This window comes from Taurulus bubalis (assembly GCF_910589615.1).
Source record: "Taurulus bubalis genome assembly, chromosome: 11".
Classification (NCBI taxonomy): Eukaryota; Metazoa; Chordata; class Actinopteri; order Perciformes; family Cottidae; genus Taurulus; species Taurulus bubalis.
In genome coordinates, this window is record NC_136599.1 from 25,117,316 (window position 1) to 25,134,552 (window position 17,237).

A 17,237-nucleotide genomic window follows, 5' to 3' on the forward strand; every position below is an offset into this window, starting at 1 on the left:
AAATAACCACTAGTTCTGCTTGACACTTGTTGTGGAAGTCCCACAAACATCGGAATCAAACGCTTTTTTCGCAACCATTCGCGTCTGTGCATTGACTTTACATGTAATCTACTCGCGCGAATAATTCTCAACTCTTTTGGTGTGAACGAAGCATAACCCTTGTACCGGACCAGGGTCTGGATTATGTCTCAGAGACCTGCACCAGTAAGCCTGCGTCGCATAGTGTCAAGACTACCCTAATTACAGCACTATGAAGCTAACCTATACTTACATCCACTGAGCTGACTCTCACACGTACACTTATGGGAAGCCAACAGTGCCATAACTCAAGAATAGAAACTCTTTTGGTTTTGTAGAATTATTTTTAGGAGGAACCTGGAGAGCCCGTAAAAAAAAACAAATTAAATAAAAGGGGTGGACTGAGATGCCACAACACATACCTAATCATTTGATTACACCCTCCTAGACTCAGGGAGACACAGAGGGACAAACCACACACACACAACAGACATCGCATTTAAAGCGAGTGGGATTTGTGGGAATCTAGTGCAACCGACTGAACCCCTACGCTCAATCATCCCCATTCCAAATGCCAGTTGCCTCCCCAGAGGCCATGCTGACCCCAACAGCACTAACAAAGGAAGTCAGACGGCGGCTGGCAAAACACGGTTTTGCACTTTTTCTGGCTCACGTTACCGCAGTTTCACAAGCGTGTCGGAGAGTTAGGGCGGCCTTCAGATCACGGCGGAACGCGAAAAAAAGGCTCCCTCTAGAGTTTGGTTTGTCCATTCTGGACTACCGTGAAAAACGTGGCGGTGCAACACGGTCGACTACGTGAAGAGAATTAATTCTGAGCTAACGAAAACACGACCATCTTAGTTTCTGGTGATTATACACCAATGAAAACGTAGTTCTGAATATTCCATTTCTTTTAATGGTTCCCCAGAAATGCTACACATTGGCCTTTTAAAGGGGGACTCCAGCGGTTTTAGTCCAGGACATCCATAATAATCCATACTACCTGGTAACTGTCCATGTTTGCAATGCAACAAGACCCAAGGTGCTTTCAACCAGTGAGCGATGATCGCTGTGGAAGTGCTCCAGCCTGAGACTGAGCTGCAAGTAGAAAAGTGTATCGAGACTAAATGAAAAGAGATTTTATACGCAGATTTGTGCTGGGCGACGCAAATACGCGCGTTGAAATGTTTTAACTTCTTAGCCGCCGTCATTGGGCACCCGGAGATCTGAGACTCAACGTCATGACTGTACATAGACGGAAGAAAAACTGAGAGGGTTTGGCAGAACAGCCATAGGACTACATGATGAAGTTCTGAAAATATGTATTCATTACTTGAAATAAATTGTGCTCAGGTATGTGGTAGCTAATTATTTTTCGACCAGTGCTACCATTGGTAGGTAAGGGCAAAATGTAATTGCACGAGTAACACTCAAATTTGCGTTTGGTCGGAATTTTCTTTTTTCACCCTCCCGTTGTCTTGGGGTCAAAATGACCCGTGTACGAGTGTATATGTATGTGTGTTGATGGGTCAAAATGACCCATCAACACACATACACCCATCAACCAGAGCTACCAACTCTCACGGTTTCGCCGTGTGACACACGCTTTTGCATGTTTTCACACGCACTCACGCCACACAACCAATTTCTCACGGCAAAAAAAAATAATCAGATTTTGGGCCGAGGCGCGTTCGTTCCTTTTCAAACTCCCCGATGATAGATGGGGCAAAGTAGCGCATCTGTAAACCTATTTCGCTGCTGAGACATCCTATTTACCCCAAAGAGTCCCGAAGTTAGCAACAGAAGACGATTTTCAAACATCTTACGGCCCGCGGCTCTCCCAGTCTGGCCCGCGTGAGGTCAATCAGAAATGAAAAATAAATAAATAAGGTGCACGCCATGAGTGCAATACAAACGGCACTGCTTTTACTTTGAAGGCGATTTATTTATGTGTGTGCGCGCGCGCTTACGCAGCCTCACTACGGGCAGTGTTGCCGACTTGGAGACTGAAGTGAAAGCGTATTGTTATGCAGTTTCTGTCTTGAGACCCCCGCCTCCCAAGGAGCCTCGCGCTGCAGTCTCCGCCTCCAGATTGAAAATTAATCGCTCACCGAGTAAGAACAACTGAACTGGAAAACATCAAAAGCACTTATTGCTTTTGTTTAAAGTTAATAAATTGCTGGTCTTTAACATACATATTTAAGGTACGGTTTACATTTTTTTTAACTTATTTTCATAGCCTTATTGTAACATGTATTCTTACCAGTAGCAGCTCAAAACCATATAATTTACAGTTTTTTAATAAAGTAATAACATTCATATTGAGTTAATTGAATTAAGTTCAGACTATTGGTTCGGCCCTCCACAACGGTCCAAATTTCTCATGTGGCCCCTTGGGAAAATGAATTGCCCACCCCTGGACTAAGGTATGTTAATGACATGTTCCCAAGCGCTCTTTGGTGACGTGGTTGATTACGTTACTGTCATCTGTCCATCATCGTATAAAGCCCGCCCTGACAATTTGATTGGTCCGAACAATTTTTTATTTTGGATAATTTCTCCCCAATAACTTCCAGACCTCAAATGTTGTGGGCGGGGCTAATTTTGGCTGGTACCAGGCTACATCTTTAGCATACCACCCAAAAATCCACTAGAATGCATGAAATAACATTTACTTAAACCAAAATGTCCTGGGGGTGGACCATCAGCTATGTCTTTGCTTCACAGAATGTAACCAATGTTGTCCATCTCCAGTAGGCCGCCCCTATCAACCACTTTGGGCCCCACAAACCACCAGAATGCAGGGTACAACATGGGTACAACACCAAAATAATTCAAATTTCCTGATATTTGAGCCACCAACGTGTGTGGCTGCGTGCGCGGCTAAATTTTGGTCACCCCCGACAAAATCTCACTCCATGGTTTTTTGAAAAGTTGGCAGCTCTGCATCAACACACATACATATACACTCGTACACGGGTCAAAATGACCCGTGTACGAGTGTATATGTATGTGTGTTGATGGGTCATTTTGACCCGAAGACAACAGGAGGGTTAAGCTATCAGGTCAACACAGTGGCACAAGACAATTTTCATATTCAACTTGTCATCACTTTATTGTTTTGTCATTGTACATGTTGTAATTGGACATTCTGTAAAAGAAACAAAGAGGAAAGTAACGGAAACAAGTTCCTTTCAGTCATCATGAGCATCATGCTTTTGGCTAAACCGATGACGGGATCATTACAGAGAGCGCCACAAAACAGCGAAACGCAACAAATACAAAGCCGTCTCCTCTTTTTTTTTTCCTTCTTTTATTATTTACATTGTAAACCCCTCGGTCATACATACGCACGCATGACCCGGGCTGTTTTTAAAAGTCTATGTGTAAAAAGAAAATCCCCTCCCCCACCCGGCATGTGCACGTCCGACAGCAGGAGAGGAGTGTCGGCCGGCCTTCGCGCAAGACAGCGGCCAAGTGTCAGCGGCTCGGCAGCGCGATGACGCAATACAGAGGGCAGTACAGTGAGAAGGTGATGTATCCGGGTGTCTGATGGGAGTGGAAATAAATTAAAAGTGGAATGGTCGCTACACGATGCCGACGTCGGGCATCGTAGCGAGCAGCTCATTCGAAGCTCAACAAGTGCTGGGTCGGCTCGATGACGCGAGGAAGAGTCGTCCGCTGACTCAGCCGCTTTGCCCCTGGAGAATCAGGGTCGACCCAAGCGCCGCATTTCTTCACGTAAACCAGTTTGATGGCAGCCACGACGACCGTGATGGACTACAATAAATATTGAACCGAAGAACCCAGAATGTCCTGCATATTTGATGAAATGTTTCATCTCGGCTTGTTGGGAGTTCAGTCTTTAAAATATTCTCTTTGGGACTCAAATCCAGCGATAACTGTACTGCATTCCAGACCTGTGCTCCGCTGGGAGAGAACAGCTCTGTGCTGGAGATGTTTAATCGGGTTAGGATCATGTTGACCAGCCTGTGTTGTGTTTAAAGGAATACCTTGGCATTTGGGGAAACACGCTCATTCCCCTTCTCCCGGTTAGACGGTACATATGAGCAGCCGGCTAGCATAGCATCAAGACGGGAAGCGGTTGAACACAGCTACACTGGCAAGATTTGGTTGCCTTTGGGCGGGCTGAGGCTAGACGCTGAATCGCGGTTTCCAGTCTCCGTGTTGGAGCCAAGCTGCTAGTTGTAATAAAGGACAGTGGTATCAATATTCTCATAACTCTTGCACGGAAAGCTAATGAGTATATTTCCAACACGCCCTCAACCCTGAATGACAGACTAGGTCGTTTGCCAATGACGACATGTGTTGTGAGGCCGTCGCAGTATTAAACACGTTAGGGAACTGAACTACTTACAAACCAACTACTCACAAAACTGTTAGGTTTAAGAAAAGATTATGTTTACGTTGAAATAAGTATGTGATGTAGTTTGCAACTTAAAATAACTCAAAAGTGTTGACTTCAGGTTGTCACGCGGGACGCGAACACCGGTAACCTGGGTGAAAGTCCTGCTTGTTTGACCCTTCCATCTACCGCAAAGTCCTTTTGTGGGCACTCCGCTCGTTTGCGCCGGTCATAACTGTTACAGCCACTGGGGGGCGCCGCCAAACAAACGGAACATCGTGACCTAGTAAGCCGCCTGACAGACCAACCCAACAGATGTTTAGGAGGATTGTGTGTGTGTATTTCATAAAATGTCAAACTATTCCTTTAATGCCATAATTATTAAACTGTTTTTTTTATATATCCTGTGTAATTTAGCTACATTAAAATATATTGGTTGTTTATGGGAAGCCCTTAACACTTAACCAGGTTCCACCCGTGCTCTAAATGCAATTTTACGATTTTTAGCAGACAAATTTTGTCAAACCAAAAAGGTCATTTGAAAAGGGGAACAAATTAAATTCTCAGCTGTGATTCAATAATACATTATCACTAAACAGATATATTAAGAAAACTGGATTATATTTCAAGGCTCTGCAACCCATGACACCCAAGCACCGTCAGAATCATCTACCACCGCCGGTAGAAACACAAAGATCTCGAGTCTTTTCTCATATTATACACAAAAACATACACCGCATTAGATTCAAACTAAAAAGAAATGAGGCATCACTTCTCAACAAAAATGGTCCTTTGAAACAACCTTTCACAAACTGCACTTTCTTTCCATGGCGGCATAGTTCATCAGGCACACAGCACTGCTACGGCTACACTGATGGTGGGTTAATGAGCGGAAACACAAATCTGAGTTACTCCTACTGGTCATTTCTGTGCAGCTTTTCCTTTTCTCCAACTGCAGTGGCTTCACCCAACAGTCCGCTGCTCGAGGGCATCGGGTTCATAGTCCCGTTCAGAGCCGTTCTGCATCATTGAGAGCAAATGGAGTAACATTTGGACTTTTGTCAGAGAGCCGTTGTTTTGGGAAGGAGAAGGGAACATCTCCATTACGGTTGTGGTTAGCGTGCTCAACACCAGGACATGGAAACTAATAGAACATTTAATTTATCCGCTCGTGTTACAATGCAGAACTTCCCAGCATAATTCCCCGCCATACGAGTTTAACACAACAAAGTCAAAACCATAACCACAGTTAGACCCCGCCCACCCCCAAATCTCCAAGCTCTCTGACACTGAACAGAAGTGACGTTTGAAAACAGAGACAATGGAAAGACAATGAAGTAGCTTTGTAGAAGACGATTGAAAGATAAGTTAGACTCGTAACACAAATGAAAAGACAAAACAGAAATGTGCAGAAACCGTCGTCTGACAAGCTTTGGCCCACTGTGTTGTGTGCGAGGTGAAGCCGCAGGAGATATTAACCGTCTCCAATCGGAGAATAATTCCCTCGGAGTCTCTGTCCTGGATGGAGGGAGTAGAAGAGAGGGAAAGGGAGAGACAGCTGGTTTAGCTCTGCAACCAGGCTGTTCTTCCCCAAGAGGCCAGTGGGTGGGGCTGTTGCGCCGTAAAAAAGCCCCCCTCACGTTCCCTCGACACACAAGTCAGTGCTTGTTGGACATGAAGAATAAAAAATATATACATTAAAAAACAAAAACAGAATGTGACCCAAAAAAAAGAAAACAGCAGCAACAGTGACAACTCAGTCTATCTTGACCGCAGCGTAGATTTTCCGGATGAACATGTACGCTGCGTAGAAGCCGATCGTGCCCGTTAGCAGCCAGAAGGACAGCACCATCAGGGCGGTGTAGCCGAAGTACAAGAGGGAGGGGATGAACTCCACGATGTCCAGCTGGGGAGAAGAGAAGAGCAATCAAGATCACATCTTTTGGTTTATTTGCTCGTCACTTGCATGTGTATGGAAGCCTGTTTCGAAATTATGAGATAAAAAGTCACAATTTTTTTTTGCGTTGCCGGAAATGGGCTTCCATATCCATGAAGTTGTCAGAATTGAGAGATTTTTAAAAAAATGGTAAAAACATTTAATAGAAATCAGCACAGGGTGTAATATTGTGACTTAGTTCTCCAGCAGGGTCCTCATCAGAGATGAGTACACGCTCCATCGAGCTGCTAATAGAGCTAGGTACGGGTTTAAAAGGCTTTGTGTGTGTCCCACTAGCTAGCTAGCGGTTACTGCTGGTAACGCCATGGAGGAGGAAGAGGTGAAGTTGGAACTCTCTGATTCCCATTTGCTCCCATGCTGCAGGTCTCTAGCTGGAAATTCATAACTCCATCCGTGCGGTTGGCATGCATGAAAAAACAAAGCTGGTCTGCAGTTGTATGCTGCAGTTGCACAATAATTTCTAGAAATTGATGCGACATGAGAAGCTCAATGTAACGTTCCTCACATTCACGCAACAAAGTGCAAGTCTGGAGCTTCACATTTCCCATAATGCAATTTGACAGAACACCCTCTGTCTGTCAAACGCACAATGTGTCATTTTCCGCCTCAAAGGGACCTCGATAAAAAAACAAAAGCAAAAGACGGAGTTCGGTGACGTCGTGAAGTAGCGTGGGATCATGGGAGTTTTTGTCAGCTTCTTCTGGTGTAGGATCCTTCAGTCACACTGAATGAAGCGCATTAAATATCAATCAGTGTTTGTCCGACTGCTGTTCGGGGGACGCAGGGCGTCCTGGAGGGGCCGGTAACGTTGGCTCGACTCGTTCCTCAGACAACTTAGAATCCTTCTTTCAAAGCTAGATGTACCGCATAAATGTGACTTAAAAACAGGATGAAAAGTCAGTTCATGACAGCTTCTGGCAGGCGACCACAAAGGAAACGGACCTTACTTACTTTGATTCAAATGACAGATTTCATCTGGGTTTAAAACACTTGAAAACATTTGCGATAATGTGAGTACACAACTCGACTAAATATGGCATTTTAAAGCAAAGACGTGACATTGTACACCTTTAAATGCAGTCATCTTTCAAACTCAATGCCCCCAGTTTATAGTGCCGGGTTTCTGTCTTAGGCCTGACTCGCAATAACCCTGATGACATCATCAGAGATACCAGTCATGAGTGCCATCAAGACAAACTCATCATTCCAACGGCTGCCGCAGTGCGTGCGATTAAAAAGCATTCATCTCCGGTAGAATCAAAGAGTGAAGTGGGCGAAACAGCCTCGGGGCTTTTTACCTTGTTGATGAAGTAGAAGCCGGCGTAAATGAGGACGTAGAACGCCGAGCCTCCCGACACCAGGAAGGTTCTCCACCACCAGCGGTAGTCCTGATGGAGAGCAAGAACAAGAGAAAGCACAGCGTGTTGGTTCCATTTGTTTCTAACTTCACCGCTCTGGAAGAGACATCCACTACTGAGGAGGAACTTGTTAAATTGTGAATAATGACCTCAATCCATTTATATATAGCGAGACATGCCGTATATTGTTTATTGCATTGATATGTTGGGCTACTCTTGGACTATTTTCATTTCCACAATGCTGCTATAGAAACCACATTTAGCCTCGTTACATTTTAAATATTCTATTCTAAATCCAGGCTGACGTAGGAAAAGTACAGCGAACATGCACACTTTATTTGTTTACTTATTCATACCGTCACCACATCTGGCCCTAAATGAACTCACCTCTGCACAGAGCTGGAAATAAACCATGACAATGCTGATCTGAGAGCAGGACACCACCAAGATGATGAAGACCAGGAACAGGAAGCCAAATAGGTAATAGAACTGATTCTCCCAGATGGCCTGTAGGTGGTGACACACACACACACACACACACACACACACACACACACACACACACACACACACACACACACACACACACACACACACACACACACACACACACGCACACACACACACACACACACACACACACACACACACACACACACACACAAAATTATGACTTCAATACGATACCTGCCATAAGTATCACGATTTTCGATACGATACCATATCTATAGTATCCCATGATCCCATGATTATATATCTATAATAGTAATAAATAAAACGTCTGTATGGTTCCCTTTTTTACCAGCTAGTTCCTGCCCAGCTTTTTGAACTCTTAACAAATGGCATTACTATTGGATATTAATGAAAACTACATGGTGCCATCATAGCATTGATTATACACAGCTATGTAGGCCATTGTCCATACATACATAGTTATTTTCCATAAGTATGAGACGTTGTAGAGTTACATCATTTTACAGGTGTGTGTTTGAGATGAAAAAAACCTAAAGCTATGTGGGATGGGTACATTAAAGATGGACACATAATTAAAGGGTAATTTCTCCCCTTTATTGAAAAACAACAATGAAAAACTGCCACCACATACCTTTCACCATTACAATGCAATTACACTATAGGAACAATGAGACAGCCAGTCTCTATGCTGTCTGGCAGAATTGTGAATATTCACAGTTGTTGCAACTATTGCACTTCTTTATGCGCTTATTACAACTATTTACTATTTAGTGAGTTTGATATCTTCATATTTTATCTTAATTCATGGAAGTTATTTTTCCGTAACTAAAAATAATTAGCTCAATATCCACCCTCACCGACACCCAAACCGCCAGTTTGCATCAATTGTGTATTCATGAGGACACTTGTGTGCATTCTGACCTCATGATCATATCGGCATCAAACTAGGCTGAGGCTACTCTGTTAGGCTGTATATGGTGAGCCTGGGGGTTTCATGTTTAGAATCACATTACCTGTCGCTCGTTGAGCTCTTTGAAAAGTGCGGGGTGTCTGCCTGAAAGGTGCCTTGCCATGTTCGACGTGTTACTCCCTTAGTCTGTGCGGCTTTAAAACACGTTTTGCAGTCAATGCATGCAGAGAGCATGACAGAGACGAGCGGAGCAGTTTTAAGGAAGCGCGCTATTTTGAGAAAGTTTCGATGCTAAAAATATGCAAAATCGCATCGACCTCTAAAAAAAAAATAAAAAAAAATCACGATAAATTACTTAAAGTAAAAGTATAACATTTAGAATCTTTGATGGTTTACTGGCTTCAGAGCGGTTGAAGACAAAGACACAAACACCTGAGTGGCACTGAAAGAAAAGGAGATTCCACATTTGGAGCAGAGCGACAGCACTCACGCTGAAAATGAAGAAGAGCTCGATGAACATGGCCCCGAATGGCAGGATCCCGGCCATCAGGATTCTAGAGGAAAGAAAAGGAAAGCTCAACACACGAGCCCTCCCAGTAAACAGCCAGAGACCAGTAGCAGGTTGTGGGACGGGTCGCACACTCACCCTACGAACTTGTTCATGTACCAGCGCTGCTCCGGGACCTGCCGGGGAATCTGGTTGGTGCGCACTGGGTTATCGTACGGCTGTTTGCGGAAGCCAAAGTAGTAGCCCAGGTAGACGAGGGGCAAGGAGATGCCGAACCACATACACAGCAGGGCCAGCATTGTGGTGAAGGGGACCTGGGGGGGCGAGAGAAGAAAGCAGGTTGTTGGTTCTTTCCCCACTTTGGAGGTCACGGAACATTTCTACCAGCCGCTCAATAGATTTGTCAGCGGTACCAGAAAGTAGAAATACGGCAGACCTCTTTACCCAGCCAACATTTGGCAAAGTGATTTCCTACGAGTAGTCAGTGTTTAGAAAAGTAATGAGTCTTCTGAGGAGTGTCTTCACGTTGAAATGAATGTACGCAGAATGCCTCCATGTGAACTCACCGCCCCAGAGGAGTGTTCCCCCCAGATGAAACAGTTGAGGATGAAGCCGATTCCAAACACCACAGCGGGATACAAAGTTGCCGTCTACAGGGGCGACGAAAAAAAAGAAAGAAAAACACAACGTCAGCCTCTCTGTTCACAGCGACACCGATCTACGGTACGGCTTCTTCATCCAGCTTGGGTACGCTGCACAGAACCAAACAAGTACAGGATTCAAATGGCTTATCGACTTACGCAAAATGCTCCTTTCCTCCACCGATGGCCCTTCAGTGTGCGGTACAGTCGGCCGGCGAAGTAGCCGCCGAATACGCTGGAGGAGAAACGTCCACAGATAAACAAAGACATTCCTGACTCTTGGGGATTTCCTCAGAGAGATGAATGTGGCTCTTACCCCATGAACATGAAGAGAAAGCAAGCAGTGGTCATCAAGGCTCCTCTACTGGATGGAGACAGCATGCCCAACATGGCAACAACTATGTGACACACACACACACACACACACACACACACACACACACACACACACACACACACACAATTATAATCCATCTTGAATGGCCGTAAACTCGGTACAACGACTGGCGTTTAACTGGTGAGCTCGACGCCGGGTCACGTGCATCATGTTTCAGTTTTGCCAGCTGGTTATTCCAAACATCAATACGTTAGTTATCATGTTAGGTTTCACTTCTCAATGCTGATTGGCTTAATTAAGCCACGCAAAATGTTTGTGTTTCGCGTCAAACCCGTCATTCGCGCGCCTGGCGGGAAATTTGCTTTTCGCATGTAATCTACTCGCGTGTCAAATTCGCAACGCGTTTGGTGTGAACGCAGCATTGGGCAGTCAAGGTGCTGCAGATTTCACAGTCCGCTTCTACATATTTTGGCTCTTCACATAGGTTTTTTTTTTTTGGGAAGGATAACATGGATGAGATCACTGCTTTGACCCAATTTCACCTCATGAATAAATGATAAAAGGAAAAGAACACTGTGGTCTGAGGCGAGATTGTGCACACCACCGGGATCTACAGGGAACTGATTGAGGGGAAAACAAACTCACATATGACAATGAGGATCATGCAGAAGAGCTGGATCCCCGAGCCCAGCAGGGAGCTGAGGATCATGGGATACTGAGGCGGCCTGAACACGTCGCCGTGCACATTCTTCCATCCCGACTCCTCCATGGTGTCCTCCTGGTCAGAAAGGAGGACGAAAATGTGGTTAAGTCATTCTAATCGCAACGATGTTCTCAAAAAGACATTTTATGTTCTTTCCCCAAAGACTCGCTGAAACCAAGCAAACTGTGTGTTTTCTTACGATGTCGTCCTCTCTGTTGTAGTTAGCGATGTCCTTCCTCAAGGTCCTGATAATGATCATACTCAGAATACCTGAACGGAGAGAAAAGACAGGAATCCCATCACCTCCCATGCTGTAATCAATCTACAGAGTTTGGATATCTGACATCATACATAGTAGGAGTATTGAACCGTTTAGAACAGGACGTTCGTATGCGCCATCCTTTCGGTACCCCTCGGACCCGAACGGCTGTTCAAGTCTACTACTACTACTTAGCCGTTGTTAATAGAGCTCAATGGTCCCACTTTAACGTCGACACTGATGTTGGGTTAAATGTGTGGACGCCCTTCAAACGTTTACTTAACGACGGCATCGACAGAATGTTTCGATCAGTGGAAACGAAACAAAAAGCCCTTGCCTTCACATGCGGATTTAGACCGTGCCAAGATGACTAATGCTGCAGAGTATATGGGACTACACTCAACCGCCGGGGATCCAGATTTAACTACGCAAGTTCACATGTGGGTTTAGACAGTCTGTCGTGCCTGCCTTGTATTTAAAAAGGAGCATAAGCCCAGTTCAGGAATCTTCGGCGGGTCAGAGTCTGATCAGAGGTTGTGGAGCGCAAACTTTACGACAGCTGCGCCGAGCAGGATGTGTCAAAAACAGGACATACCAGAGAGGAAGAAGACGACCACCACGGAGTTGACGATGGAGAACCAGTGAATTTGGACATCGCTCATGGTCAGGTAAGTGTCCCATCGAGACGCCCACTTCACCTCGCTCTCCTGCACAGAGGGGATAAGAGGCTCAGCTGCGCTTCCTCGACATGTCCCTAGCTTTGTTTAACCTCTCACACTAGAAAACTCAAACAGCTGGGGGGGAAAAAAGAATACCCGCATTTTATCATCCGACCTTGTTGCTTTGCGATGTATAATTGACTTTGTTAACAACCGCATTGAGCGTTACAGACGGGTCTGACTCCTCACTGAGAACCTGTGCTGCAGTCACTGACCTCCCAGTGGACCGAGTAGGTGAAGAGGACCTCGTTCTCCTTGGTCGGGTCAATCTCTTGTGGGGCAGAGCCACTGGCCTCAGGCAAGGTGCACGTCCTGTCCTTTTCCACTGCCTTCAGATCTGAGAAGAAATAAATAAGTATTACAAGAAGGGTTGCTTACTTCACTGGGTGCTTTTAAAAGAGCGTGTTGCCGCCTACCCTCGACTTTCACACTTTGGGGTATGACCTCAAATCGCACAACCCTGTAGTTGTGGACTTCCCCTTGCTCCAGCTTCTCTCTGTGGAAGTACAGGATCAAGGACAGGTGGTTGTGCAGATAAAACTGTGGGGAAGAAGAGAAGAGATCAAAAATGAGTGTCCTTCAAAGAAATACAAGTAGTACAAATACTAAACGCATATGTTGCAATGCCCAGAAATGGCACTATGTAAGCGCTAATTCACACAAGGACATGCGCCACAAATTACATTTATGGAACAACAATAACACAGAATATATTCCAGAAATTGGAGGATCGAGGATATGCAGACCGGGAAATGTGAAAGGCCTGACGAATCAGGGTGCAGAGACACGATGCCGTATCTACCTTGTTGCCGTCGACGAAGCCCAGCCGGTAGCCGTGTTCAAACTGGACATCTTTGGCCACGTCTTTCTTCTGCTCCTCCTCCACTGCCGCGTCTCTGTTGGCGTAGAACTCTAACCGGGTGGCAACTGGCAGGTTATCTGCAATGCTGAAAGTTACAGGGAAGGTGTTCAATTTGTTTTGCATTTCAACCATTACAAAAAATAATAATAATCTCAATGCCAGGTATTCTTTAACATATGGTTGAGAACCGATAAAAAATACTTTTTCAACTACATTATGCGACAAAGTACAACAAGAGGAATTGCTTGAATCATTATGTTAGACTTTTAGACCCACTGAAGACAAACTTTTACTCAACTACAATACAGTAATGCGTATTCCTCATGGCAATGGGTCAACAACAGCAGCATTCTGAGGGATTCCCCTGGAAACAACAGAGGAAAGGATGCTCACAGGTGCACATAATACTCCTCCTGGATTCGCTCAGCCACCAGCTTGCTCTCTTCTACGCTGAGCTTTTTCTTGTTGCATACCATCTCACATTTCCTATCCTTGTTCATCTCGACATTGTAGAGGGTGTTCACAATACGGTCCCCACGCAATACCTCACCTGTAATCATTATAAAAGAACACATATATATTTATAAAAACACATATTTTTATTTTAAATAGCAAAATGCAACACGAGATTGCTTGTCCCACTTACCCAGGTTCTCTCCCTTGTAGAATACATACTCAGGCTTACAGAAGGGCAGGGAGTAGTATTCATAAGGAAGCTGCGTGCGAGAGCTGGTCAGCTTCACTGCCTGAAAGACAAAAGATCTGACTGACGGACAGCGGCTCAGAAACAGTGATATGCAAAACTACTCACCGCAGCGTGGGCAATGCAAACTGTACTTTGGATGTGGGCTTCCTTTTCATAATATGTGAATATCTTTGTGAACATATATCTGCATAATTGCGGTTTTTTTTTCCCGGTGTGGGAGGCGGACACTCGCATGAATGAGGTAAGATGAGAAACTGCCACAAAGAAAGGCCACAGTTTTGTTCAGAACTGGGACCTTCAGGATGAAAGGCAATGGTGCTAAAAAAACGGAACAAACATTGCACAATGTTTCTGCTCATTCGTGAAATGTTGACCAGATGAATTTCGGTCTTACCTTAAGATCAACCGTGTCCCCCTCGTGGAAGTCCCGGGGAGCGACTCCCGGGACATAGAAGGGCCGGACAACAGGCAGTAAGGACAACAGCAGCAAGGCCAACCACGTCTCCTGCAAAAACAGATGCCAGCAAATAAGTCACCACACAGACACTTACACTTCATAATATGTGTGTTATGACAATGAACAGAACATTCCAGATTGAGAGATGCGGTTTTCAGCTCTTCGGCCAGTCACATATATCCTTTTGTCACATTTTACACACACACACAAAACATTTTTTACAACTACTTTGATCCGACACTTATTAGATTGCAATTCATTCACACGCATGCTGTTCACTCATATGAAAATCGAAATCGGCAAGCTAAACTTTAAAAAAATAAATAATCGGAATTGACCAAGACAATTGCAATCAGTGCATATCTATTCTAAACAGTACTGACAAGATAACTTCAATTTTCATCGTCATTGTGATGTGCACATCACAAAAGACTGTGTGAAATACAAGGAATAAGAAAAAACATTTAATAATGTTTAACGAAATCCGATATTAAATGGGCCCCAGGGCTGAAGATCAGAGTACTATCACACTAATGGGTGTGTCGGGACGGTAGAGGAGCTCTCCCACACACACACACCCCCCTAAACACACCTAAATCAGCAAACGGATCAGAGAGTGATGAAGACGGGGAAGTGACACACATAGGAAAAGCTATATTTCTTCATGTTGTTAACAAGGTTGTTTCCCTTTTGGTGAAGTCAATCTGTTTATATTCGATCACCTTCTTAAAGCATTGACCCTCGGCTCCACAAGCTAAACCAAAGGATGTCCGCATGCTTGTTCTCCAGTCTTTCCCAACGACACTTAGGAATATGACTTATTTGCTTGACATGTTAATTTGTTTCCAGTGAGATATTAACAGAATTTGTATAGTGACTCTGCTGTGATTAACATGACTGTTTCTACTCTACAACCTAAATGTAGCTTTGTTTATTCTGAATTCTTCAGACAACCAGGCTGTGTGTACAGCTAATACGCACACTTCTTCCCCGTTTATGTCAAGCAGTACCACCATCAATACTGAACATAGTTGTCGTGCATTGCAGATTAGATCAACATGCCTTACAAAGGCTGGAAGTTAAGGAACGCCTTGCTGTCCTCTCACAGTAAACCAACAATAACATTTCAGTGACTCTCCAATACATATAGGGATGCACTTTGCCTGGCGAAATGGTTAAAGCCATAGTCCAGTATTTGGACAGTAATGACAGGGGGGATCCCTTCAAGTCAATAGACACCCGCTATCTTATCTAAAGAATGCCAATAAAATGACGACATCAAGTCACAGCAACATTCCAAACTAATCAATGACTGGCAAATTAACAACCAGGGCAGGATATATTAATATTTCCAAGTTAAAGTATGGTATTTTTCTTTGACGGTAAAAAAACACAACGATGGCACAGCTGTAAATCTGGCAGGGCGCAAAGAAGAAATCTGTGAGGATCCTCAGTCCTACATGCCTGTGGACACCGAGGAGACTCCAGGGTGCCAACGCTGAGACGAGACACACACTCTATGCATACAACTGTTGCCCGGGTGATTCTGCAGTGGCAGCTTTATGTGACAGAGAACCTCACAGCCAGTGTTTCTCAGACGGCGTGTTCTCGTCGTGCCCTCTGAAGTGGCTACGTGGAGAACGAGAACTGATACCAGGGGAGGGAAAGACTTATTGCCCAACAAGACGTTGATCCAAGACACAAAAAAGCCATAGAAACATTCAACATGACCCCACAGCAAGTCGCTCCTCATTCCCACACGCCCTTCTACCCTCAATGTGTGGCAGCACCTGTGCAACTTGACAGAGCCTCAGCTGTTGTGCTTAGAGACAAACTGTGGGGAGAAACACTGCAGTGTCCTGATGTGCAAAGCTACAGGTCTGGCCTCCAAGAAGAGTCACTGCTGTGATTGCTTCCAAAGGTTCCCTAAATCCTGACTCGAGAGCGGGGGATGGAGTGGTGGGTCATAGTTTCGTTTTGACTTTAGTTTTAGGATATTTTCTACTGTTCAATGTCGGGGGGTCAAAAGACTTATAACGATTGTACGATCCAATGCTGTGAGCTCAGTGCTTTGTACGGGCATTGGGAGTTTATGGTACGTTAGTGAAGGAAGTTAGCAAGCGTGGCTTCCGACACAGACGACATTTACGTAATGGGACGGTACCGGCACAGCCGAACCCCGCAGACGGTCTGGGTTCACGCTGCGCGGGTCGTCTTGCAGTCTCCCGGCGCCGTGAACTTACGGCGACAACACGCGCAACCTGACGCGGTCCGGCGGGGTCGCTAACGGCTAACGCGGAGCCAAAGTTCGGCCAGCTGATTGCTCGAGGCTGTAACGGCGAATGACAGTCCAACAACCGAATACGTGGCGATGTATCCTCCGTCCGCAGAGTATCGTGTATTCGACAAACTACACAAATCGTTTTTTGTTTTTGTTTTGCCACAGCTCATTGACAGGCAAGCTAGGCAACGTTAATTAAAGGTAGCTAACGTTAGCTAACTCCAGCAAGCAGTTAGCTACATTGCCAACATCCAAACAGCCGCGAACCCAAGGAAGTCCGGGCCGAAAGTTTACATTAAAATGGCGTTTATCGACCGGGGGAGACGTCTACTCTCCCACAATGGCAGCGCTGCGTCGGAGCTCATTTGGGAAGACAGTATGTGCGAGGCGTAGTTTGAAGAAAAAGAGTTCGCTTTTCCACTTACCTTAGCCGCGGCCGCCATTTTGAATACGTGTCACTAGTGACGTCGCGGAAGTGCTCTGTGTTTTTTTCGATTCATCCATTTGTTTTTAATTTGACACACCCATATGTATTCATATGAGCGATATCTGACCCACCGGAATGAGACTATCCTACTTATAAGAATGAACAGGAATTCCCTTAACAAAGCGTTTACAGTATTTAGTCAATTTTTCTTTTGAAATCATGCGAAAGACTGCTATGATAAATATGCCTTAAAA

At 44.9% G+C, this 17,237-nt stretch overlaps 1 protein-coding gene across 1 annotated transcript; it reads right to left on the reverse strand.

The window, feature by feature from the left end:
• Positions 1-3,120: 3,120 nt before the first annotated feature.
• On the reverse strand, positions 3,121-16,999 carry tm9sf4 (transmembrane 9 superfamily protein member 4; the record flags this gene model as incomplete). The annotated part of the gene is made up of 18 exons (XM_079226376.1): positions 3,121-6,290; positions 7,640-7,729; positions 8,087-8,206; positions 9,574-9,637; positions 9,730-9,905; positions 10,158-10,241; positions 10,392-10,467; positions 10,549-10,630; positions 11,215-11,347; positions 11,472-11,542; positions 12,127-12,238; positions 12,466-12,587; positions 12,667-12,790; positions 13,053-13,197; positions 13,506-13,662; positions 13,759-13,858; positions 14,213-14,323; positions 16,982-16,999. 18 exons carry the CDS (start codon positions 16,997-16,999, stop codon positions 6,141-6,143), a joined length of 1,935 nt encoding a protein of 644 aa, XP_079082502.1. The 3' UTR covers positions 3,121-6,140.
• Positions 17,000-17,237: the final 238 nt, after the last annotated feature.